The sequence below is a fragment of the Entelurus aequoreus genome, linkage group LG21, assembly GCF_033978785.1.
Source record: "Entelurus aequoreus isolate RoL-2023_Sb linkage group LG21, RoL_Eaeq_v1.1, whole genome shotgun sequence".
NCBI classification, from domain to species: Eukaryota; Metazoa; Chordata; class Actinopteri; order Syngnathiformes; family Syngnathidae; genus Entelurus; species Entelurus aequoreus.
In genome coordinates, this window is record NC_084751.1 from 33,550,478 (window position 1) to 33,577,281 (window position 26,804).

General features: G+C 38.9%; 1 protein-coding gene across 2 annotated transcripts in view; it reads left to right on the top strand.

Moving 5' to 3' along the window:
• mfsd14ba (major facilitator superfamily domain containing 14Ba) overlaps positions 1–15,603 on the top strand; it is a 29,867-nt gene extending 14,264 nt beyond the window's left edge. Inside the window, exons 6-13 of one of the 2 annotated variants that reach the window (XR_009823666.1) lie at positions 3,103–3,321; positions 7,809–7,922; positions 9,272–9,343; positions 9,482–9,594; positions 9,718–9,815; positions 11,577–11,734; positions 13,982–14,320; positions 14,394–15,603. Coding sequence is in view for 1 of the 2 variants with exons in the window: in XM_062031528.1 (XP_061887512.1) it covers positions 3,103–3,321; positions 7,809–7,922; positions 9,272–9,343; positions 9,482–9,594; positions 9,718–9,815; positions 11,577–11,734; positions 13,982–14,254 (1,047 nt within the window). In the remaining variant the exon portion in view is untranslated. Of the gene's footprint in view, positions 1–3,102; positions 3,322–7,808; positions 7,923–9,271; positions 9,344–9,481; positions 9,595–9,717; positions 9,816–11,576; positions 11,735–13,981 lie in introns of both variants that reach the window. The other variant, XM_062031528.1, reaches the window with a different exon arrangement.
• Positions 15,604–26,804: the final 11,201 nt, after the last annotated feature.

Sequence of the window (26,804 nt, forward strand, 5' to 3'; positions counted from 1 at the left end):
GTACCTGAATTTTGTATGAATATGCATTGTTGGAAATATGATAATTAGAGCTGGCTTCGACTAAGGATTTTCATAATTTAAACTAATACGCTTAGTTTTGCCCATAGTCGACGATCAGTCAAATCTATAGCTTTGCTAATGGGGATGTATCCCAACACACTGTACTACACCCTGGTCATTAGGTGTCAGTAACATTACATGGATGTACATGCAGCCTTTACAGAAAGGAAGAAAAAGAATAACAAGGAATTTGATGGTAATGTGATCTTCCCAAAGTTAATAAAATAAATGCAACGCTATGAATCAAACACAAACATAATATTTAAGCCTAAATTATGGTTATACAATTGAAAATAACAATAAAATCCACTGTTGTAACCTATCATCAGTCTTCACTATAATGTCACAGTTGTTACTTGATTGACAAACACGGCAACTAAGACTCTTGTGAGATGGCCCCTGGTTAGTGCGAGTTCAGTATGAAAAAAAAACAGCAGGCAGGAACTCAAGAACCACTTTTTATTTCAACACAGACTATTTCTCTTACGCACCTCCCATCAAAAGTCTAGAGACCAATGGCACAGTTTGTGTCTTCACAATAAAAGAGCTGCGTCATTCTGCTTCCTGCTTCATCCTATTTATTTTTGTAATCAGTCTGACCTCAGCCTTGTTTGGCATGTTTGTTGTATGTGTTAAGTAAATGATAGACATTGTGATTATTCATATCATTTGACAAGGTAAGTATGTTCGATATAACTTTTGAATACAGGTAAAGTCAAGACTAAGATTACTAATTCAGTGTTAATATTTGATTGGGCCCCAAGACCCTCTTTACTGGAAAGGTTGGGCCCCGAGGGCAAAAAGGTCAGGAACCCCCATCCATATGACGGTGCTCTAGTGTTTTTTGGAATCTGCTGCAAAAATGTGAGTGTCTTCCAAGTTTATTCAACTGAACTTTGACTCCAGGGCTGCCAGTTGAATAGTCCTTCTGTAGAGTGATCTGAAGGAGATAAACAACACACTAGAAGAGGAGCATGATGTATGATATTAAAATGTTATCAAAATCTACCAGCAATCATGTCAAAGAACTGAAGGGTTAGATTGTATCAAATTGCATACAAAATGTTTGGCTGGAAGAAAAAGGGGATGCTGCAAAGAAGCAGAAGGATGAAAAGGATCAGAATATTTTGCAATTGGCGTGAAAAAATAGATGAGTTGGAGCACAACGCGAACATGAATGATGTGATTGTGACCAGGCTTCACATTACACGCAGGGCAACTGCGAACAAAAGAGGAGAAAAAGTAGGAATTGGTGGTGCTTCAACAGAGCAACAGGTGGCCAACTTTCAATCAAAAGGGGTGGATGTGGATGTCAACAACATCAATACAAGTATTCTAATGTCTGCCTGCCAGCATCATACAGTTCACCAACAAAAACTATTAAACATCATTGCTGTAACAGAGAAGTAAGCTGATAGGAAACAATGAACGCAACGGCGACATAGAAAACGCGTAATCTGAGGTACCTGGGAAAACTCAAGCCTCTCGCAGCGCCAGCTGCAAAATCTTCAACCACAGAAAGCCGAAGTACTTGTTCTTTAAACTGAACACATATTGAAGGCTACATCATCCTCCATCACTGGTCACTGGTGACGTAACTTCCTGTCAAGCTCGCACAAACTGTCATATTGAACCTTTGACATTTTTTGACAATTTTTTGGATTACTCATCTTGATTTTGGATTACAAACTCTTTGTAAAGCTTTTTTGGAGAACGGCCCTTGTGAGATATTTCAAGAAAAGAAAGACTCAAAGAATGACAGTCTGACGGAATTGAATCATCAACAATTGACAGCTATAATTCAAGAGTCTTTATTGTTAATTCACATTGTGTCCAAGACACACAAAACACAGAAACTAAGTTTTCCTCTCTCTGCAGTGCGTTACAATGGAGTAACAATAATAATAAAACAGTGTAGATAATATACAGTATAGAGATACATTTAAAATGTATAAAATAAAAGTGCATAAGCATATAAAGTATGTACAAGAAACAGCTGTGCAAACATTCTGAAATGTACAAAAAATATGAGCAACAACACTGCAATAGAAATACAACACTACAATAATGACTTTGACAATTGACATTGGCCAATCGATTTCATTCATTGATCAATACCATGATCTGGATCAGTGTTTCATCTAAAAACGACCTGCCGGACATTTCTACAGCATTGTGTTAACCTGCTCAGTAATGTATGATCTGCGGATGGTTTGAGGAGCTTTTTATATCCAATGATCCAGACAACGACCTCACCGACAGCTCCCCAAAAATGCCGCCAAGATTACTCTCTCCTTTCGGGTATTAAATCTCCTTTACAGGCACGAGATCTGTGCCAAATACAAGGTGTGCCGCCCTGAAAGGATCGTTACTTTAACGCAGCACACCGTCTGAGCTGTGTAGTATGTTTAGGAGCGCTCGTAAAACACAGCTTGTAAGCTAAAACAAGGATTTATTTATCTTAACTTTCTTCAACCAGATTTGAGAGGCAATTTGATGAGTTAGCTTGAATTTTGTGTTTGTTGACTTATTCTTACATTGCATTTATTATTTTGCGTGTCGTTTCTTTTTATGTTTGCATGGTTTAAGTATTTTTAGCCATAATGGCTTTTATATTTTTGAATTTCCTATAATCCTATAGTGTTTTTAAATCATCAGTATGAAATAAATATATTTGATTATAATTTGATCGGATGTAGACTGCTGGTGCCAGCAAAACAGTAGACTGTACACATTTTTACAAATATTTCAATTTGGGGGGTCGTGAATAAATTTTGGTCTGTTTGGAAACAACTAAAATGTCAGAAAATAATAGCACTTTTTGTAATGGAATATAAATTTATTTGAGATGTTTTTACTCCCATATTTACTCATACATCAATCTTTAATCTCTTGACTAATTGTACACTCTATTCATTATTAATTCTATGTAGTCCTATTTTATATAATCGTGTTATTGCTTAATTATTTGTATTATCTTTTTTTTTTTTTAATATATTTTCCTTGCACTCGCTTATACATCCCATTATCCGAACCCTCCAGGTGTCTGCTACATTTGCTGCCAGCCTGGTGACCAGCCCAGCAATTGGGGCGTACTTGTCAGCCTGGTATGGAGACAACCTGGTGGTCCTGGTGGCCACACTAATCGCCCTTGCGGACATCTGCTTCATCCTGCTGGCTGTGCCTGAGTCTTTGCCTGACAAAATGAGGCTCAATACCTGGGGAGCGCCTATATCCTGGGAGCAAGCGGATCCCTTTGCTGTAAGTAACACAATATGGGGTTCTACTAAATCTTACTTCATGCTTTATCCAATGAGAAATTAGTAAAAATATTACTTGGAATGGGTCATGGACCTGTTTGACATGACTGCCGCCGACAAGACACAGGTTGACACACAATATGTTTACATGCACTAAAGAAAACCAAATTATTGCAGGAATTGGATTTCTAAAACACATATAAACACCTTAATTTGATTGTGTTTGGATTTTTAAAAATCGTAAAAACAAACCTAGATTATCTGATTGGAAATGTAATTTTGTAAATAGTCAAAAGAATCCACCACAAAAGTGTTTTTTCTGTCTCTGATGATCACCTTAACTACAAGAACTCAAGCAGATGTCATTGAAACACATTAAAACATTACCAACCTCACAAAATAGTTGTGAAAAGTTAGTTATCCGTTAGAGCTGGGAGCACCTGACAGCCACTAGCTCTATCTTATTAGCATGTCGCATTCACTTCATCTACCCACAATCCTATCCATCAATCTCTCTATCCATCTTCTACCGCTTATCCAAAGTCGGGTCGCAGGGCAGCAGCCTAAGCAGAGAAGCTCATAATTCCCTCTCCCCAGTTACTTCATCCAGCTCTCCCGGAAGATTCTGAGGTTTCCAGGCCAGCTGGGAGACACAGTCTCTCCAGCGTGTCCTGGGTCTTCCTCGTGGCCTCCGACTGGTTGGACATGCCCTAAACACCTCCCCACAGAGGCGTCCGGGTGGCATTCTTACTAGATGCCTGAACCATCTCATCTGGCTCCACTCGATGTGGAGGAGCAGCGGCTTTATTCTGAGTTCCTCGTAAATGACCGAGCTTCACACCCTATCTTGAAGAAAGAGCTCCGCCTCCCAAGGGAGGAAACTAATTTCGCCCGCAATTACCCGGGATCTTGTCTTTTCCGTCATAACCCAAAGCTCATGACCATAGGTGAGGATAGGAACATAGATCGACCATTAAATTAAGAGCTTTCCGCCTGTCGATCTCACAATCCACTTTTTCCTCGCTCGTGAACAAGACTCCGAGGTACTTGAACTCCCTGACCTGGGCCAGGATCTCGTCCCCAACTCGGAGATGGCACTCCACCCTTTTCAGGACGAGAACCATGTACTTGGACTTGGAAGTGCTGATTTTCTGGCCAGATGAAGCCAGCAGGACCAAATCATCCACAAAAAGCAGAGACATAATCCTGCAGGCACTAAATCGGATCCCCTCAACGCCCTAACTTCGCCTAGAATTTCTGTCCATAAAAGTTTGGTAAAAATGGGCAGCCCTGGCAGAGTTCAACCCTCACTAGAAACTGGCCCGACTTACTGCAAGCAATGCGGCCCAAGCTCTGACACTGATCATACAGGGAGCGAACACAATCAATGATTGTGGCAGTTCGATACCCCATACTCTCTAAGCTCTCCCCACAGGACTTCTCAAGGCACACAGTCGAATGCCTTCTCCAGGTCCACAAAACATATGTAGGCTTGTTGGGCAGACTCTCATGCACCCTCAAGGATCCTGCCAAGAGCTGGTCCACAGTTCCACGACCAAGATGAAAACCACATTGAATCCAAGGTTTGACTATCCAGCGTACCCTCCTCTTCAATACACCTGAATATACCTTACCGGGAAGGCTGAGGAGTGTGATTCCGCAATAGTTGGAACACACCCTCCGGTTCCCCTTTTTAAATAGAGGAACCACCACCTCAGTCTGCCGATCCAGAGGCACCGCCCCTGATGTGAATGAAATGCTGCAGAGTCTTGTCAACCAAGATAGTCACACAGCATCCAGAGCCTTAAGGAACTCCGAGCGGATCTCATCCACCCTCGGGTCCCTACCACAGAGGCGCCTTTTAACTACATCAGTATTGTCAGCCCCAGAAAAAGGAGAGCCCACCACAGAATCCCCAAGCACTGCTTCCTCATTGGAAGACATGTAGGTGGGATTGAGAAGGTCTTCGAAGTATTATAGAACCTTTATTTAACCAGATAAGAAACCCATTGAGATCAAGATCTCTTTCACAAGGGTGACATGGCCAAGAGGTCAACAGCACATGTCACAGAGCAGTTTCAAAAAAGTAATACGTTAAGACATACATTTTAAAATGCATAAAAGAGAACTGTAAAACAATTAAGATTTACACCTTTTAAAAACACAGGCACTGTGCAAACGTCTCTCGCTGTCTATCCCTCAGGATAGAACGGAAGGCTCCAAATGGAAGTAGTTCAGAGAGTTTCAGTTTCGTCTGCAATGCATTCCATGCCAGAGGGGCAGCAATGCCAAAAGCTCTTTTGCCAAATTCAGTCCGTACATGGGGAACAGTTAAAACATACAAATTGTTAGAACGTAATGCATAAGAGCTGTTTTTCTTTGCAACAAAGTACACAAGTATGGAGGCATTAAACCTAAAAGAGCCTTATAAATGATAGTCAGTGCACTCAATGAAGATAAGTCTGATTTCATATACAGTTGACAGTGGTGGGTGAGACTACGACAGCCAGTCTTAGTGCTGAGTGAAAAACAGTGTTCAAGTACTGGAGGTATTTAAATGAAGTACTAAAATAAATCACATCTACTCTCCATAATTAATTATGGGCAAGATAGTCGCTGTCACCAATTTCTTTCTGACTATAAAAGAGAACCAATTTTTATTTCTAAAAAAGAAACCAAGCTTTACCCTAAGCTTAGAGACCAAGTTGTTAATATGGGCTTTAAATGAAAGCTCCTGATGAAGAGTAAAACCCAAGTACTTGTAATTTAAGACCTGCTCTATAGGGTTTCCATTTGATGTTACAATATTTGGAATATTTTCCAGTAGCACCCTTGAATGAGAGAAAACCATTACCTTGCTTTTATCTGTATTTAAAAAACAATTTAAGATCAAATAAGTGAGCCTGGATGACATCAAAAGCAGCTTGTAAAAACTCGAAAGCCTGAGTGATGGAGGTTGAACAGTATTCCTTCCACCGATCCACAACATCCCCAGCTGAGGTCAGCAGCACACCGTCCTCACCACACACGGTGTTAACAGCGCACTGCTTCTTCCTCCTGAGGCGATAGATGGTAGTAGCAGTCCATTTTGTGATTTGAATGTTAACAAAGTATTAGCGATATTGCTAATATAAGCGCTAACACAGACAAACTCACGTGCCGGGATCAGTAGCTTGTGTGCCTATGTTGACATCATCAGCTGGTGAGCTGCTACTTTCCCTCTGTGATCATGAAAGTTTATTCTAGATCATAAATAATGCCTCCTACCTTGATAGTATAAGAATGAGGACGGACTCCGACAAGTTGGTACACTTTGACAGCCAATTTAGACCTGGTAATGGCGACAACGACACGAAAAGATGCTTGGTTATACCACCGTTTTCTTCGCGAGAATTAGAAGTCATTCTTCATCAAAAGGGGAATATAGCAAGATTATATCAGTCGGCATCCTAATGACAGCAGACATTGTACAGTAAGTGATGTTTTATTATGTTTGTTGGCTCTCATGAAGTCTGCAATGAGTAATAATCAGTGATGTTGAAAAAAGCGATCATTGTGATGCGTTTTTTAAATTCATCTGCCGTGTATGCTTAAAATGAATAAAATATGTAAATATTATAAACGTGCCCGCATTACATATATACTTACAGTGTGTGTATAAAACCTCAATGGAGGTGTTTGGATGTTTTTTTAAGGGTTTTATCGACAGAATAGAGCGACTTCCATATGCTCCATTGTAGGCGGACATTTGTTCGCATTTATTTACTACCGGTAGTTAGAATGCATTAAAAAAGAAGAACATGTGTTCTTGTCTTACATAAGGATTGTGAATGATAGGCAAAATTGGGAAAAAAAGAGCACTTCCTTTTTATTATTGCTAACATACAATAGCTGATCCCATAGGCAGGCTAATGAAATTGCGATCGTTTTAACTAGTACAAACGTTCAACAAACTAGATTTTAACGGACCAAAATTGACATGAAGCAGTAAATGCATTTCAACTTCAAAGCAGACAGTCAACAAGTGATCACCATTTCCGATGAATGCCTTTAAATGTCGACCACAAACGGCAATTTCCTTCTGGCTGACAATGTATTTAATTTTAGTCCCTCTGACTGGCAAGCGGCTAGCAGTTAATTATGTGTCGCCACATCCTTTGTATATTTAGATTGAAGTGTTTGATTTGCATGAAACACGTCAATCTGTTTTGTATGAAACAGATGTTTTGCATGCAACAGACACACTGCACAAACAGGTGCAGTGTGTCTGCACTGTCTGTCCAGTGCAGACACAAGAGGCATGAGCAAAAATATCTTAACACTCCACAACACGGTACCAATTTTGTAATTAAGGATGCTTTACCTGTACTTTATTTTAAAGATTATTGCAGAACTAGACCTAAAATGCATTTGCATCAATTGGATACATTGATTTGTGTACCGCCTTTTTTGTCTAACTCCTGTATTTCTATCTCTCTCTCTGTTTAGTCTCTGAGAAAGGTGGGCCAGGACACCACTGTCTTACTTATCTGTATCACTGTTTTCCTCTCATACCTGCCAGAGGCTGGACAGTACTCTAGCTTCTTCCTCTACCTGAGACAGGTAAGATAGACAATTTTGCTATAATAGTCCATTACCGGTACTACTCCAGAAGGGAAAATACGTATTTGATACCCCCATGTTAATAAAGCCGTTAATATGTAACAACAGTATTTCTAACACTGAACCTGACACTATTTTGGGATAATTTAATGTTAATCTCTAAGAGTGTCCAATAGCACCTGAAAAGTCACTAGATGTGACTCTAGTTCACCGTTAAACGTTACATAAAAAATTATATATTTTATTACTAAACAAATTAACATTTATTAACACATGAACACACACAAACATACTGAACATTGGTACCATAAAGTACCAGTATCGATTGCCAGGTACCAGGAATTGGTACCGTATCGATTCAAAAGGTACCCATCACTAAAAAAAGACACAAGGGGCAAATACTGAAAATGACATCACCTCGACAACAAGAAAAGGCTTGATGCAGTTTGAAAACATCAACAATAACAACTCTACAGTAATAACATAGATTATGCCAAATTTTGCAATTTTTTTCTATATATTTTATACATTGGTAATCACCAATAAGTAATTGCATATTGTCTATAAAACATTAGTTATACGATGGGTCATTCAGTCAAAATTATACTCCTGTCACAATTATACTCTAGTATTTACAGTTACTTAAGTTTTTGTTTTACTTATCTTTATTTAATTTTAAATTATTTATTATAAAACTATTTACTTACATTGTTATTCCTTTCTTGTTATTAACATTGTACAATCTATGTTGTATTATGTTTTTAGGCATTTATTTGCTTATTGATTACTTTCCTTTCTGTTCCTTACACAGTAAGTGAACAACATTTAAAATGTAAGCAAACACAATATTGTAAAGTCTCAACATGTAAAGATTATGGTGTGCATTAAGTATTTGTAATAGACATACCCCATATGACAAGGGGGTATGAATAAATAAGCTTTGCTTCTTCCTACTTCTTTTCACACCAGTTGAGTTGTGCAAATGTAACCATGTGATGTTTCTCAATGGTACGTGACTGTTAAGCATGTCTAAAACAAACCATATCACACCAAGTTAGCAACACATTCTGTGGCAGATGTGTTTGCCTGAGGTGTGTTAAGGTTGAGTTACGATGCCATCTACTGTACAAGCTACATTCACACACAATCCCATTAAAATGTGTTTGTAAGCGATAGCTACAGGTAGTGCCAAATCAATTTGTGACAGTCCAAACATGCTGTGGCAAATAAATGAATGTATGGGAAACACTGATGCTTATAATAGATAAGAGGCTTTCTGTGTCATTATTACACCTTTGCAGTATTTTGTGAAAATGCTGGATAATATTTTATTTTGTGTTTCACCACAGGTCATCAATTTCTCCTCAACAACCATTGCTGTTTTTATTGGGGTTGTTGGCATCCTATCCATTGTCGCACAGGTAAGGAATCAAGGTGTTTATTTGTTTGTCCAGTAAAACACATGATTGGAACAAAATTGGTTACTGAGGGTACTGCAATGACTGGAGTACATTATATGCATGAATGTTTTTTAAATGCCTTCTTTTTTTCATTCCTAGACTCTCCTACTCACACTGCTGATGAGAACGCTGGGAAATAAAAACACTGTTCTACTGGGTTTGGGCTTCCAGATCCTTCAGTTGGCCTGGTATGGCTTTGGATCAGAGCCTTGGTGAGATTTATAATTTGCCTTTTGTTATCTCTAACCACTTTGGATTTCTCATGTAAGACTTTAAAACATAATCATCACCTTTATCCATGCATGTGTTTGTGTCTCTTTGCTACGTGTCACCAGGATGATGTGGGCCGCTGGTGCTGTGGCAGCCATGTCCTCCATCACCTTCCCTGCAGTCTCAGCTCTGGTGTCACAGTCTGCAGATCCTGATAAACAAGGTGACAAAGACAATCTTGTCAACTTTCCGCCACATTTTCATCTGCCACACATCAAAGTGTGTCATAGATTTTGCTGATGGGACTTGTGTTGTTCTTGACAGTGACCATGTTTTAAATAAGGAATGTCAAACGTGTTTGTATTAAGAGCCAAATCACAATCATGGCTGTCGTCAGAGGGCAGGGAGTGAATATATACATATATGAACGTTTAATAGCCTGGTTACACAAATCTGTTTTTGATTATTATATTTTTTTACTAACACATTGATGGTTAAGTTGCTTTCAAATCGTAAATCAAGGTGACAAGCAGATATTTAAGTATTTATTTTTGATAACTGTAAAAAAAAAATGCTTGGAAAATCTTGCATGATCAAATAATATTTACAAAAAGAGCATTTACAATGGCATGCAGTACACTTTTCTGTCAAAATTGAAAGAACAAATACATTTAGCCAGAATTTGCTTTAATATTTACATTATTTCACAGGCCGCATAAAATGATACGGTGGGGCAATTAAAATGCAGCAGACCCCTTAAAAGGATGTGGCAGGCCACATAAAATGACATGGATGAGCCATTTTAAATGTGGCAGAGCACATAATATGACAAGGCGAATCACATAAAATGATGTAGCGGACCACATAAAATTATATTGCGGGTCAATTAAGATTTGGCAGACTACATAAAAAGACATGGCGGGCCAAGTTAAATAACGTGACGGATTACATAAAATGGTGTGGAGAGCCAATCAAAAAAATGCGGCAGATGACATAAAATTAAATGGCGGGCCACGTACAATGTGGCAGATCACATAAAATGACATGGCAGGCATACTTGCCAACCCTCCCGATTTTTCCGGGAGACTCCCGAATTTCAGTGCCCCTCCCAAGAATCTCCCGGGGCAACCATTCTCCTGAATTTCTCCCGATTTTCACCCGGACAACAATATTAAGGGCGTGCCGTGATGGCACTGCCTATGGCGTCCTCTACAACCTGTGGTCGCGTCCGCTTTTTCACCATACAAACAGCGTGCCGGCCCAGTCACATGTTGTATGCGGCTTCTGCAGACACACGTAAGTGACTGCAAGACATGCTTGATCAACAACCATACAGGTCACACTGAGGATGGCGGTATAAACAACTTGAACACTGTGACAAATATGCGCCACACTGTGAACCCACACCAAACAAGAATGACAAACACATTTCGGGAGAACATCCGCACCGTAACACAACATAAACACAACAGAACAAATACCCAGAATCCCTTGCAGCCTTAACTCTTTCGGGCTACAATATACACCCCCGCTACCACCAAACCCCCCAAATATTGTGGCGGATCACATAAAAAGACATGACGGGCCACTTAAAAAAATGTGGCAGATCACATAAAAGGATATGGCGGGCCAACATTAAAAGATGTGGCCACTTTAAATAATGTAAATGATCAGATAAATGCTGTGGTGGACAACATTAAATGATGTGGATGGCCAATTTAAATATGTAAAGGATCAGATAAAGGCTGTGGTGGACCACATAAAATGATGTGGCTGATCACTTAAAATGATGGGGCGGACCACGTAAAATAATGTGGAGGACAACACAAAATGATGTTGCGGTCCAACTAAAATGTGGCAGACCACATAAAATGATGTGGTGGATCACATTAAAATGAAGCAAATGCTTATCAAAAAATGTGGCAGATCACATAAAAGATCATGGGGGGCCTTGGGTTTGACAACTGTGCTTGTGCCCCCACAGGTGTAGCCCAGGGGATGATAACAGGGATCAGAGGCCTGTGTAATGGTTTGGGTCCAGCTCTGTATGGATTCATCTTCTTCCTTTTTAATGTGGAGCTCAACACCATGGACCCCATCCAGGGAGATTTTGACCCTCTGCCTCTGCACAGTCCGACTGAGGTACGTACACAATAAGGTAGCGGCACCCATTCTTTTTCCACTAAGGGCTGTATTCAGAAAGGTTTAAGGATGCGACGAGGGCCACTTTGATACATATAGTGCATGAAATATGCGAATATCTTGCATCTCTACAAATTAGTTAAATATCTAATGATATATATATGTGACAAGAAGGGCACTAAGGATTCTACTTTGCATTAGTTGACTTAAAAAATGTCACACGCCTTACAGTAATGCTTTTGCAAATTCTTTTTCAAAACATTTTCTGCTGCTGCCACCGTTTCAGCACTTGGCTGTTTTGCTTTTCTATTACTTTTCTAAGTAACTCCACACAGTTAACCGAGTCACGCGCTAGTAATCGTGTTAGCTGGGTAGAGGGAAGTCTGGGCTTCTCTGCTTAGGCTGCTGCTCCGCGACCCGACTACGAATAAGCGGAAGAAGACGGATGATGGGATTATATAGTCCATCCATCCATTTTCTTCCCCTTGCCCCTCTCGGTTGGGTGTTAAACTGCTGATATAAACTCAAATACAAGCAATATCTGGACAGCCAGCAGGACAACCATTTAACATCTAACTGTCCTCCGTTAAGGTGGGTGTTTTCTCGTATTTTAGTCAAGTCATTTACAAAAAGGTAAATGTGGTAGGCTACTATGAGCTAGCAGCTACACAACTGATAAGCACACAAACTAGAGAATAGTAAGTTTTAATAATTGAACAGTATTGCAGTCTAAAACAGCACATTTGTCAATATAAACAAGTATCAAATAATGATAGTTGCATATTACTACAGCAGAGGTCTTCAATGGGTACTCAGCAGAGGTGCTGTAGAGGAATCGTGAAATTTGTGATTGATTCAACTTTTTTATGTATATTTGGTATATGTTCCCTGCAATTTGTCAACAAATGTAAATGTCTTTAAGTATACATTAGATTGATCTAACACACTGTGGTGTAGTTTAGAAATGACATTGGCATGGCCACCCCCTCGCAGGTTTAAAATAAAAACATGAACAAATAATTATATTCTATTCATGTTAGCATTTACAATTGCTGGCGCTCTAATTACCAGCTGGTGATTAGCGCGCCAGTTGTCAGCTAGCAATTATTGCGGTAGTTGAATGTTAGTTTTGCACATTAACAAGTTACCTTTAGGACCAGTTTAATTCAAAACGTAATCACAATTGTATACACGATATACATCAGTTTAAGGGTCCCTTGACTTGGAAAATGTTGAAGACTACTGACTTATAGATACAAGGTTTTCAAAGCAGAATTGTATTTGAAAGTATCTAGTAACAAACGTGGCCGCATCATCAAATCATGAGCTCGACTTATTGAATTACTACAGCCAATAGGTGTCGCAAAAAAAAAAAAAAGATCACTTCACTTCAACTTAAAAACAGCATAAGTCAGTTCCAAATGGTTAATAAAACATAGGTCAGTGGTTTTCATATCGAATATTATTCTCTGTTTAACTAATTTGACTTGTTCAAACCTTGTCTAACATTCCACACTACAAAATATGTGAAAGTATGTATGATTTCTGCTGATACACTACCGTTCAAAAGTTTGGGGTCACATTGAAATGTCCTTATTTTTGAAGGAAAAGCACTGTACTTTTCAATGAAGATAACTTTAAACTAGTCTTAACTTTAAAGAAATACACTCTATACATTGCTAATGTGGTAAATGACTATTCTAGCTGCAAATGTCTGGTTTTTGGTGCAATATCTACATAGGTGTATAGAGGCCCATTTCCAGCAACTATCACTCCAGTGTTCTAATGGTACAATGTGTTTGCTCATTGGCTCAGAAGGCTAATTGGTGATTAGAAAACCCTTGTGCAATCATGTTCACACATCTGAAAACAGTTTAGCTCGTTACAGAAGCTACAAAACTGACCTTCCTTTGAGCAGATTGAGTTTCTGGAGCATCACATTTGTGGGGTCAATTAAACGCTCAAAATGGCCAGAAAAAGAGAACTTTCATCTGAAACTCGACAGTCTATTCTTGTTCTTAGAAATGAAGGCTATTCCACAAAATTGTTTGGGTGACCCCAAATTTTGAACGGTAGTGTATATCAGATCAATACCGGTGTCCTATCATTAGCTGAAAAAGTTGTATTAGGACACGCCTAAATAAAACCATCTATAAGTGTCAGATTGGACCACCTCGTTACAACCACCGCCAGAAGAAACAATTGATGGATATAAATGTTAAAAGTAACTTTTCCTGTTCATTTTAGCAATCCCTCATCCCTGGCCCACCCTTCCTATTGGGAGCTTGTACCGTGGTCGTGGCCTTCCTCGTTGCTCTGTTCATACCAGAGAAACCACCTTCTGCCGCCGCATCTTCTCCGCTCCCTCTCAGCGATAAGCTCCATCCAGGAAGCAAGGAGTCGCTGTCCTCACTGGCAGGCGTCCATATCAACACTCCTCTGCCGGGCAGCGACGAAGAATCTCCTCCCGCAACGAGCGAGGAGGACATTGAGCCCCTGCTGCAGGACAGCGTCGTTTGACCTGTGGAAGGAAATCCATTGACACTTTGCTGGAAAACAAGAAGAACACATTTGATTTGCTGCAGGGTGAGTGTACCTCCATTGTCTTGTTGTTGTAGACTCACAGCAAGACGTGCCAATAGCGTTGTTACTTTGCCAGAAGGTGCAACATTTTACTGAACAGTTTGGTATGAAGGCAGCTGTCCAAGTGCTCCAAATGTGAAGCCATCGTTTAACTGGATGAAGATGGACACCTTTTTTTGGCTGAAGAAGATCAAAGAAAGGGAAGGTAATGTTTTTAAAGACGATTCATCCAATTAACACCGTACAGTATAAGAACCCCAAAGAACGACACTGATTTTTAGACATTGTTGAAAACTCAACTATAATGGGCAACGGCTTCTACTTCAGGTCCACGTTTTCTCTTTGATTTGTTTACTTTCACAATTCAATTGGATTGTGAAACTGAAAGAAGACGAAGTACCTTAGCATTGTTGTTGCATAGATTCTGGTGCTAACGGTAGATTCCTCTAAATAATTCCGTATAATATACTATAATAATACATGTATTCTACCAATATTGTTGTGAATGTACTCCCAATTTTTCTCGCCAAAGTCCTAAAATGGCTATAAATGTCAGTAAATCGATTTAAAAGGTCCCGCTTAAAACCATTTTTGAGGAAGTCTTAGTCACTGAGACTACAATTGCTGGAAAGCCAAGAAGCTACTTAGAAGATTGAGGACAACATGTCAGCTTAACTGTAGCTAAGAGGCAGAATGTACACAATTGTTTGCTTTAAGATGTGAATGATGAAATAATGAGGGATTACGTTTCAGCAGTAGCACTGAATGCAGTATTACTACAACTACTACTACTACTACAACAAGTACTACTTTTGGAGCCACAATATCAAGCTTGTCTTGTCAAAGATTGTGTGAAGAGGTCAGAGAGTAAATATATGCCTAATACTAAAAGTTGTAATTATGTTTTAACAATCTGCATAGACTTGGAAATACACCTAAAGTTTTATTTGTACTAAAATACTCTCAAGACAGCCTAAACATGTTCTCAGCTATTAGTTATATTTTTAAATCATCCAAATGTCTTTGTTTATCGCTTCTGAAAATGATGCAACTGATGATCATTATTTTTAGTACAAAACTGTCCAAATCCATATCATAATTACAATAAAAAAGTGCACAGTGTTGTTCGATTGTGGCTATAAACACTGTAAATGTTGTACATAGACTCAATGTTTGTGATTAAAACAACTGTACATGGGATTTACTTTAAATAAAAAGTATGTTTCTTCTGAATGTGGGGGAAAAAAACATGTTGGTTAACAGAAATTAAAACAGAATACTTGGAATGCCAGCCTCGTGATTTATTTATACCGTGTTAGCCAAGCACATAGCGCTAGAAGTGCAAAAACCCTGAAAAGGCCACTGGAAAATAAAAATGAAAAAGACAGTGGAAAAAAATAATGAAAAGGCCTATAAAAGGGCTATACAAAAAAATGAAAAGGCCGGTGAAAAAAAATATTACAATGAATAGACTGGTAAAAAAAAAAACATTTAAATGAATAAGCCGGTGAAAACGTTGGTAGTCTAAGACTGTGGTTCTAAACCTTTTTTACCTTGGGGCCCATTTTTTCCACTACAAAGGGACCTGGGTCCCACTCAAATATTAACTCTAAATTAGTAATCCTTCTATATATTCAAAAGTTATATCCAACCTACTTACAGTTTACAACCTCGTCAAATGATGTGAAACCATGTGTCAATCACAAATATTGTTTGTGGGGGGGGGGGGGGGGGGTCGTGGTTGGGGGCGTGGTTATTTACAGCTAGAATTCACCAACTCGAGTATTTCATATATATTTCATATATATATATATATATATATATATATATATATATATATATATATATATATATATATATATATATATATATGTATGTATGAAATACTTGACTTTCAGTGAATTCTAGCTATATATATTTTTTTTAATTTTATTTTATTTACATAGAAAAGAAAAAAAATACTTGAATTTCAGTGTTCCAGTGGCTATCCATTAGATGGCAGTATTGTCCTGTTTAACTTCTCCGTTCATGTGGAGTATATCATTTCGGCCGCCATGTCTGTAATTTCCTCGTTCTTCTGCTTCGTCTCCTTGTTGTGTGCGCAGTTGTGCACTCTATAAAAGCCCTAGATGTTATGACGTCTTTGGGCAGGCAAGCTGTTTATTTTGTGGGAAAGCGGACGTGAGAACAGGCTGTCCCCACTCAGTCTCAGGTTCGCATTGAGCTGGAGGGGGCGTGGCCTCCAGCTCCGGCTGAATACCGGAAGTTTGTCGGGAGAAAATCTCTGCCGGCAGGTTGTCGGGAGAGGCGCTGAATATCGGGATTCTCCCGCTAAAAACGGGAGGGTTGGCAAGTATGCATAAACCTTAGGCTTAGTTCAGGCTGATTGGAAAAATATGTTCTAACCACTGCACAAGGTACTCATGACGAAAAATAAATGTACATAAAATGTTGTGCTAAAATAAATTAACTTAATAGTAAATATCTCGCTTAACTTAACTGTCAATAAAATTAAAGTCCAAATAAAAATACAGCTTCACCTCGTAAGTCATAATTTTTGCGCTTGAGAAACTTCTTTATGACTTTTGCCCCAGACTTCTTCTCTTTGTTTGATACTGTCATTACTGCCACAAGTGGTGGAAAAGTGTATTAAAACTGAGTACTGCTGCGGGTTAGGGCGACTGCGTGGGTTCCCTCCGGGTACTCCGGCTTCCTCCCACTCCCAAAGACATGCACCTGGGGATAGGTTGATTGATTGACAACACTAAATTGGCCCTAGTGTGTGAACGTTGTCTGTATATCTGTGTTGGCCCTGCGATGAGGTGGCGACTTGCCCCAGGGTGTACCCCACCGACCGCCCGAATGCAGCTGAGATAGGCTCCAGCACCCCCTGTGACTCCAAAAGGGACAAGCGGTAGAAAATGGATGGATGGATGGGCCCTCCAAAGGGCGCTCGCGGCCCAGCAATGGGCCCCGACCTTATGGTTGGTGGAAAAAAAAGCCCCTGCTAGCAGTTTCACTGATCATAGCCAAATTTGGTTAATATGTCTATCATGACATGACGCACAAAAAAGTCTCAGTAACCCATTTTCGCAAACAAACAAGAAGTTGGCCGTTTTGGTTTTGACTGGCCATTTTTTGGACCATTTTTTGGACCATATCAGATGGACGGCAGGCGACGTGCAGGTATAATGTCATTTATAAGGGAAAAACTTAGGGCGTAGGTGTGGTTAAGGAAGTGGACCAGGAGTGGAAAAAAGACACACAAACAGACAAATAATAGCAAAAGGCAGATGTAGCAGCACAACAGCAAGCATAATCATACCAACATAAGGAAATGAACCAGCATCGTTTGTCAGGTGATGCTAGAAAATAAGCCATTCTGATAGTGATCGCAGGCTGGTGAGTCATCTGATTACTAATCAGAAGCCGGTTTGGAGATCAGCGCTCAAACCAGAGGTAAAGTTGCAGCAAACAGGAAGTGGAACGAAAAGAAAGAGCGCTGGACAGGAACTTAATACCAAAAAATAGGAAAACAACAACACAAGTCCAACCTGTTAGGAGCAGTCATGACAGTTGCCCTCCCCCTCAATAAAATGGCTTCCAGACGTTCCTATAAAATCCAAAAAAAAGGGGGCGCAGACTTAGTGGAGGGTTGCCTAATGCGACCCCGCCCCGTAGAACCGCAAGGACCGTACCAGTCCAAGGCCTGAGTTAATAATTAAATGGTGAAATAACTTAATTATGATACAAATAAATGGTGAAATAATAAAACACATTGTGAAATAATTACATTTTGTTATTAATAGTGCTTAGTCTTCTTTTTTTTACGGGTGTAAAGCACTTTGTGTTTCAACTTGCATGAAAAGATCTCTATAAATAAAGTTTGTTTGAAATAAATAATTAAATCCTGAAATAATATTTATTTCAATTGTGAATTGATTAAATAAATCATGGCATATTTATTTAAATTTTGAAATAGTTCATTTGTGAAATAATTAAATCATGAAATAATCAATTAAATTCAGTAGATCATTCATCTTCTTCCGCTTATCTGAGAAGCCCAGACCTCCCTCTCTCCAGCCACTTCCTCTCGCGTCGTTCTCAGGCCAGTAATTAAATAGTGAAATAATTATTTAAATCATGAAATAAATACATCATGAAATATTTAATTAAATCTTGAATTAATTAAAACGTCAATTAATTAAACTGTGAAATACTTAATTTAATCATGAAATAATTGAATGGTGAAATAATGAAATGCATTTATAAATAATTTAATTGTGAAACAATTAAATCATGAAATAGGTGAATAAATCATAAAATATTTGCTTAAATCCTGAAATAACTAATCAAATCGTGAAATCATGAATTAATCATGATATACTAAATTTGTGATATAATTAATTAAATCATGAAATAAATAAGTCATTTAATATTTTTTAAATTACATCATGAAATAATGTATTAAATAGTAAAATGATGAAATAAAAAGTGAAACGATCAAACAAATCTTAAAATAAATAAATCATGAACTATTTAATTAAATCATAAATTAATTAATTAAAACATGAAATAGTTAAATTGTGAAATACTTAATTTAATCATGAATTAATTAAGTTCTGAAAAATGTAAATGCATCTATAAATTATTTAATTTAAGTGTGAAACCATTCACTCGTGAAATAATTTATTGAATAGTGAAATGATTCAATAAAAAGTGAAACGATCAAACAAATCTTAAAATAAATAAATTATGGAATATTAATTAAATCTTAAATTAACTAATTGAAACATAAATAGTTAAATTGTTAAGTACTTAATTTAATGATTGATTAATTAAGTTCTGAAATATGCATTTATAAATAATTGTGAAACAATTCAATCGTGAAATAATTTAATAAATCATAAAATGTTTGCTTAAATCCTGAAATAACTAAATAAATTGCAAAATCATTAATGAATCATGATATAATAAATTTGTGATATAATGAAATAAATCATTAAATATTTTTTTAATTCAATCGTGAAATAATTTATTGAATAGTGAAATGATTAATTAAAAAGTGAAATGATCAATCAAATCTTAAACTAAATAAATCATGAAATATTTAAAAAAATTATTTAATAATTTATTACATTTTTAAATAATTAGTTACATTTTTTGCCTCATTTGTCACTTAATGTTAAAGTTGAAACCAAGTACAAATCGATATCAGACAGATTTAGCACAATAAAGGGTCGAGGACGAGTTATTATTGGTAAAAAGTAAATGCAAATAAAATTGTCATTTTTAAGGTGCCAGAAAAGAAGTTGAAGGATATTATTTTGCCTCTAGATGGCAACATTTCTTTACATGTACTATTGTTTTTTCTTGTGTTGAATGACCCCAAGGAACACAAGTTGCTGCTTTGGTGTTAAATAAACAAATATTTTCTACACAGCCTAACAAAATGATTGTCTACTTGTTAGTGGCAGACTTATCTAACTATGCTAACTATCTATTTAAAATGGAAAGTATCGATACCATGTATTATCTATCTATATATATATATATCTACTATCATGAAGAGTATATATATATATTTTTTTCACTTTCACAAATATTTGTGGATGTTTTTGTTGTGATGTTCACATTGTAGTGTCCCTGGGGGGCACTTGTTCCACTTGTTTGGGCCATGTTCCCATAATACCTTATCTCACTTTTTTGTTAATTCTAAATCTGAATCTAAATCTTTAATCAAAATGTGAGTGCTAAATCTATTTCCTAGTGTAAAGATGAATATTTATAGAAATGCCTACTTTCCACCAACCTGAGGCCTCTTAGCCTCACCCACAACTCTGCCTTTCATTGCACGACACTCCTACATCTCTCTTACTGCAGAAGAAGGAAAAATGACTGATTATTGATTATTGACATTTAATACCAATAAAGTTGCATATTGTTAAAATGGTTAGCTCCAAACGTGTGTATTGCGTAAAGACATTTGAAAACAAGACACTCAAACAGCTGATCACTTAATTTCCGCTTTTGACAATGAATGGAATTGATTCTTACACCGAGGCAGTCTGCGTAAATAAACCTAATTCTATTTCTACATGTCTTTCAGCATGTCTTACTTCTTGATTGTCACATATGAACATTACTTTGCTGTAAACGACGCGATCGCTCTAATGCTCATTTGCTGCAGCAACCAGTTCACACGCTCACTTTGGATATGTTCTGAAGAATATGCCTTAATTGTGAGCTAAATGGTAAAAACAAGATTATAGTGAGTGTGAAGTCACCGTTTGGTCCAAAGTTCGGATCCAGCGCATGCCGATATCACTATTTTATTATGTTACTTTAATATTTTACCATTTTCGTTCCTGCTCCTCGCAGCACAACACAAACGCGGAAGTGAAGTGATCATCTGTTTGAGCATCTTGTTTTCTAATTTGCCTTTACGCAACACACCATGCACGCTCACAAGTTTGGAGCTAACATTTTTAACAATATGCTACTTTATCGGTATTAATTGCCATTAATCATCCGTCCTATTTTCTTCTTTCGCAGTAAGAAAGGTGTATGAGTGTCATGCACTGAGAGGCAGAGATGTGGGCGCGGCTGAGAGGCCTCGGATTGGTGGAATATTGACATTTTATAAATATTGATCTTTATACTCACATTTATAATTAAGATTTAGATTTAATATTTAATTTAGGATTTAGATTCAACATGTAGCGCTCACATTTACCGTATTTTCCGTACCATAGGGCGCACCGGATTATAAAATTGACTGCTGATGAGCGGGTCTTGTCAGGTTTATTTTCATACGAAAGGTACACCGGATTATAGGGCGCATTAAAGGAGTCATATTATTTTTATTTTTTTCTGAACTGAAAACACTTCCTTGTGGTCTACATAACATGTAATGGTGGTTCTTTGGTCAAAATGTTGCAATGATTATGTTTTACAGATCATCTTCAAGCCGCTTTCTGACAGTCACTTCAGGATGCGCCGTTTTGCGGGCGGTCTTATTTACTTGGCTCAACTTCGGCAGCGTCTTTTCTCCGTCATCTTTGTTGTAGCGGTGTAGCGTGCAAGGACGGGAGTGGAAGAAGTGTCAAAAGATGGAGCTAACTGTTTTGATGACATTCAGACTTTACTTAAATCAATAACGGGAGAAGCATCTCCTCATCCGTGGCTCACTAGTGCAATGTGCCAAATGTGTCCCGTGAAAAACCGTCTGACCGGAACTCTCTAATAACTAAAGTTCCTTGGGTGAATAATATAACTCACTACACCGGTATGTTTTAGCGCTTTCATGGTGAGTTTACTGACAGATATAAGTTAGAACTTTACACTACTTTATATTAGAAATGGCAACAGCGGCGGATGAATGTCCCATAACAAGAAGGTTGAAAAAAAGAAGAAGCTTATCGACTACGGTGTTGGCACGGACTACAAAGGCGGACGTGCGCACATTTTCAGGACTTATGCAGATCCCAAATACAGATCAGCAGGTACCGGAAGGTAAAAAAAAAGTTGCTTTTGCATAATATTGCGAAACAAAACGCCAGATAATATGTCTTACCTTAAACACACACCATAATAATACTCGTATGTTGAAGCACAGTACAATCCACCAAGCGGTGCGGCTTCATAGCTTACCAAAGTCGTACTAAAACATTTTCATAGATTTTTGATCACCGTGTGTCATGTGCTATATTTTCAATGGAACATATAAAATGTTGGTGTTGTTTACTTGAGTCATATTGCAGTCTACACATATCTCTTATGTGTGACTGCCATCATATTGCTTCATAGGGACGGTATAGCTCGGTTGGTAGAGTGGCCGTGCCAGCAACTTGAGGGTTGCAGGTTCGATCCCCGCTTCTGCCATCCTAGTCACTGCCATTGTGTCCTTGGGCAAGACACTTTACCCACCTGCTCCCAGTGCCACCCACACTGGTTTAAATGTAACTTAGATATTGGGTTTCACAATGTAAAGCGCTTTGAGTCACTTGAGAAAAAGCGCTATATAAATGTAATTCACTTCACTTCACACTTCATATTTGATTGGTGTTGTGTGTCCAGACCTCTTATTAGTTCACCTCTAAATGTAGAACGCTTAGTCATAGTTACATGTTGCTGATGTAATATAAAGAGCACTCACGTCCAAGAAATTGAGGATTTCATAATGAGCTTAAAGATGCAGCTGATGGGAGCAGCAGAGTACGCTCTCAAGAGCGCCTTCTAGAAGCGAGGCGATAACCTATGAGGGTGACGCTGGCCACTGGAGGTACCTTAAAGAGGTAACAAGAAACCCCCACCGCCAACGGCGAAGTCGATGCCAGTCACCGGGGGCAGCTTAAGGTGAGCGCAAAGCTGACCTTCGCCACTTGCCACATCGGGGACGTCATGATGATACGCCAAGCTGCTTCACTTTAATGGCGATGGATCTTTAGAGACCAACTCCATTCAAGTCTATCTGCAGTCCGATTCAACGGTTGGTCAGCAGAGCAAATGGCGATCCATGTTACCCTTGTTCTAGAACAGGCCTGGGCAATTATTTTGACTCGGGGGGCCAAATTTAGAGAAAAAAATGTGTCTGGGGGCCGGTATATCTATTTTTAGGAACACTAATACAAAACCTCACAATAATGTCTGATTGAATGCTAAAAACCTTATGACAGACCGCCTTAAACGGAATGGAATTTTTTATTTTTTTACTGAATGAGACACCCAGAATGTACGTGAAAATAAAGAATGTGGGATTTACAATATTAACTGAATATTGACAACCATCGACATATTTTACAATCAAGTGAAACGCAACAAAAATGCAACACAAACAGTGAAATATGAATGCGAAAAAAAAAAAACTACTATCTGATACATCACTAAGCTTTAGAACTTTGTTGTAAAATTCTCCTTCCTCCTCTGTCCCTGACACCCGCATTTCAGGCTGGCTGCTCTAGAAACACTCTGTGGAAACGCTCCCCACCCACACTGCTTGGTGCCTCGTCTGAGCTGCTGTGACGTAGATTACCATAGTAACTAGTATATCATGCAAAAGTGCAGATTCCAACCATTGAAATACTTTGTATTGTTCAAAACTCACGGTCATTTGAAAACATCACTGCACATCATAATGGCAGCTACAGTTTCCCTCTTAAAGATCTAAAAAAATTATTTGGGAATGTCCGGCAGGGCAGATTGAAAAGCTCAAAGGGCCGCATGCAGCCCCCGGGCCTTAATTTGCCCAGGCTGCTCTAGAAGACAAGGCGCTCCAAATCCTCATCGACGTCCAGAGACAATTAGCATAGGAGCCGGCCCTAAACGTGTTCACCCGGGGCTTCCAACTGAAGCAAATCAAGGAACATGTCCGCCTGCATGCCCCAAAAAATGTATCAAGCACCCTGAGTGAGGCTGAGCGGGTCTCGCACATCTTGTGTGGGAGAAGAGGAGCTGACCACACAAGATAAAATGCCGGCTGTACTAACATAGAGGACGGTGCGGATAAGAAGGTTGTATACCAAGCCACCAAAACACTTCAGCAGCAGATGTGGCACAGGAATAGAGGGGCCAGCTGCCATTCCTGGCACCAACACCGAAAAGGACTCAAGGAACAGTAGCGTCAACTGGGTTGAACACATTTACTGTACTTGCAATGTGACATAGACGGCAGACAGTCCACAAGGTCGCTGATCTGACCAAGGGACCATGACCTCCAGGCTGGAAACGCATTAAACTTTGCATCACCACAGTCACCGGGTGACAAGTCAAGCTGTGAGGTGAAAAGACCCCCAGACTTGCGGTTGGCTGCAGAGCATGGTAGCAGGTTGGGGTTTTTTGGATCTCGTAAAACAGCAAGAAATAAATCCTCATAATCGAAACTTAGTGGTAATATATGGATATCGAGACACATGTGTCAAAGGGAATTAAAACAAAGAACGAAGGGACTCGTAAGAAACCTGAGGGAGACCCAGAGCGAGTTACTCAACTCGAGGAAATGCGGGCACTCGAAACCAATCATGGCGAGGAAGCCACAACTGTTCGTATTGGACTTAAAGATATAAGCAAACAAAAAAGTGAACTAAAATTGGAGCTAAAGGATTACTTTAAAACACTTGAAGAAGAAATCAAACAAGATAGGAGCAACAATTAACTGAATTAAAACAGGATGTCAACCACCAACTTGCAGCGAATTTGCAAATCATACAGGAACAAAATGCTCAAATTGACGAGATGCCAATTCAAAACAATGACATGGAAACATGGAGTCATCATCATCGGCGGTCACTCGAACGAGTATGACGATCCTCCTGGTAGGGGTGTATCCCTTTATGGAGGATGCCTGTGTGTGACTTTGTTTAACGTGGGGAGACTAGTGCACAGACAGTCACCACACGATCCTTGACAGATCTGGGTCAGGGTCCAGTGGCATGGAGTCCAAGACGACCCTTTTCTGCTGCAGCCTTCTTCCGCCATCCCAGCCGTTGTGATGCTCCATAGGGTTAGCAGTCATCCTCCGCCTGTTCCACCGTTGAGGTCTTGGGTTATTTCCCCATAACTGGGCTCACATGGATGTGGGGGTGCCTCCTTCATACATCTGCCGTCTTCCGCCTGTTCCGCCGTTGAGGTCTTCACCGTATCCCTGGCTAGGGGGCAGTCAGGTACTAGGCCTTTGCCAAGGGCCACCTGGGGTAACAGTAGTAAAGGGGTTAACCTCCTAGTGCCCCAAGACCCCATAGAGGAGCCCCCACTGCCGGATGCACTTTAACGTCATGCCCAGGACAAAAACAATGGAGTACATAATGTCATTCAACAAACTGTTCGGGATTTGCTCAAACTAGAGGACAAGTTAAACGACTTGGAAGCCAGAGCCAGGCGTAACACTCTGCGCATAGATGGCGTTCCTGAGGGCAAAGAGGGTGTATCGGTACCGGAGTTCGTACAGAGGCTGCTCCAAGCCGAGTTGAAGCTTCCAGAGGACATCGACCTCTAGATTCAACGTAGTGCGGAGGTGGTTGTTCGGGCCAAGGAACGGCTATGGAACTTCCAACGGTAGAACCCGCAGAAGAACAGGATGACTTGTCCCTTTACAAGTACGCCCACTGACGAGGAGGCTGAGAAAAAAACACTATCACTAGCAAGTGACAAACAGCCTGTAGCTGCCAACTAAGAGAGGGCCCTTTCATTGAGTAAGGTTTTTTACCCCCTCAATTTATTAAAGAATGTTTTTCAGAACCTGGAAGCCACTCTTTTTTTCTAATTGTTTTGTTTTATATAATTAGTTCACATTTATGTATTACTTTATGTTTGTTGTTTACTGTGTGGATTAAGTTTAGCTTGTGGGACAAATATGTAAAGTTTTTTTCTGTCAAAGTATGGTGCAAGTGATTTAAAATTTGTATCTTTGAATGTAAACGACCTGAGAAACCCAATCAAAAGGGCAAAGGTGATGGTTAAATTAAAGAGGAAGAAGGTGCATGTGATGTTTAACAACAGGAATACGAGAAATGAAAACGATTTGGTTATAAAAACACCTACTATACTTTGTATTCACCATATCATAGAAGGGGTGTTGCTACTCTTATATTGAATCAAATTTAATTTGAATATTTGAATATACACTGACACTACCCATATCCATATAGGTTTTATTTGTCGAAAATATATTTTGGCCTGTCAGTTGGATGACACATCGGCATACAGGCTAACGGGCATATATTTCCCCCGTTAGCCTGTATGTTGATGTGTCATTGACCGGGCTAGAATGCTAAGCATTACACTAGGAGCTGAGCACCATCACACTTAGTATTCGTTGCACAAACATACTAGCTTTGTTAGACAAGGTCATAGACTGTATTGGACAATATAGTTTACGTACGAAATGTCCATTTCCAAGTAATAAGGCATTTACGTTTTCTTACTTACCTATCAAAGAGGAAATTAGCAAGTTTGGTGTCAGATGAAAAAAATATTGTCCGCCTTCAGTCGTCTCCATCTTTCAAAGGCATCCCCGTTACAAATCCTCGTTTTGTTCCTGGATTTGTCATGAATAAGTTGAGAATCCTAACGACGCCTTTTAGATTTACTAAGGTCTGACATGTTTAGTAACTTTACCAGTGGCAGTAGCAAGACGTAGAGGGCGGTGTGTAACTGGCAACCTGGATGTGACACACTCACAGACTTTCTAATTGGTCAAACGATAGAGGGCGGGGCATCGAAATGAAAACAATAATATTTTGAGGATGTAAATAAAATTTTTGAAATGAGCATATCCTGGCTGAACTACCGTTATCATTTATAAAGGTATTCGAAAAGAACATGATATATATAAAATGTGTGTGTGTATATATATATATATACATGCATATATACATTATATATATATATATATATATATATATATATATATATATATATATATATATATATATATATATACATACATATATATGTGTATATATATACACATACATATATATGTGTGTAT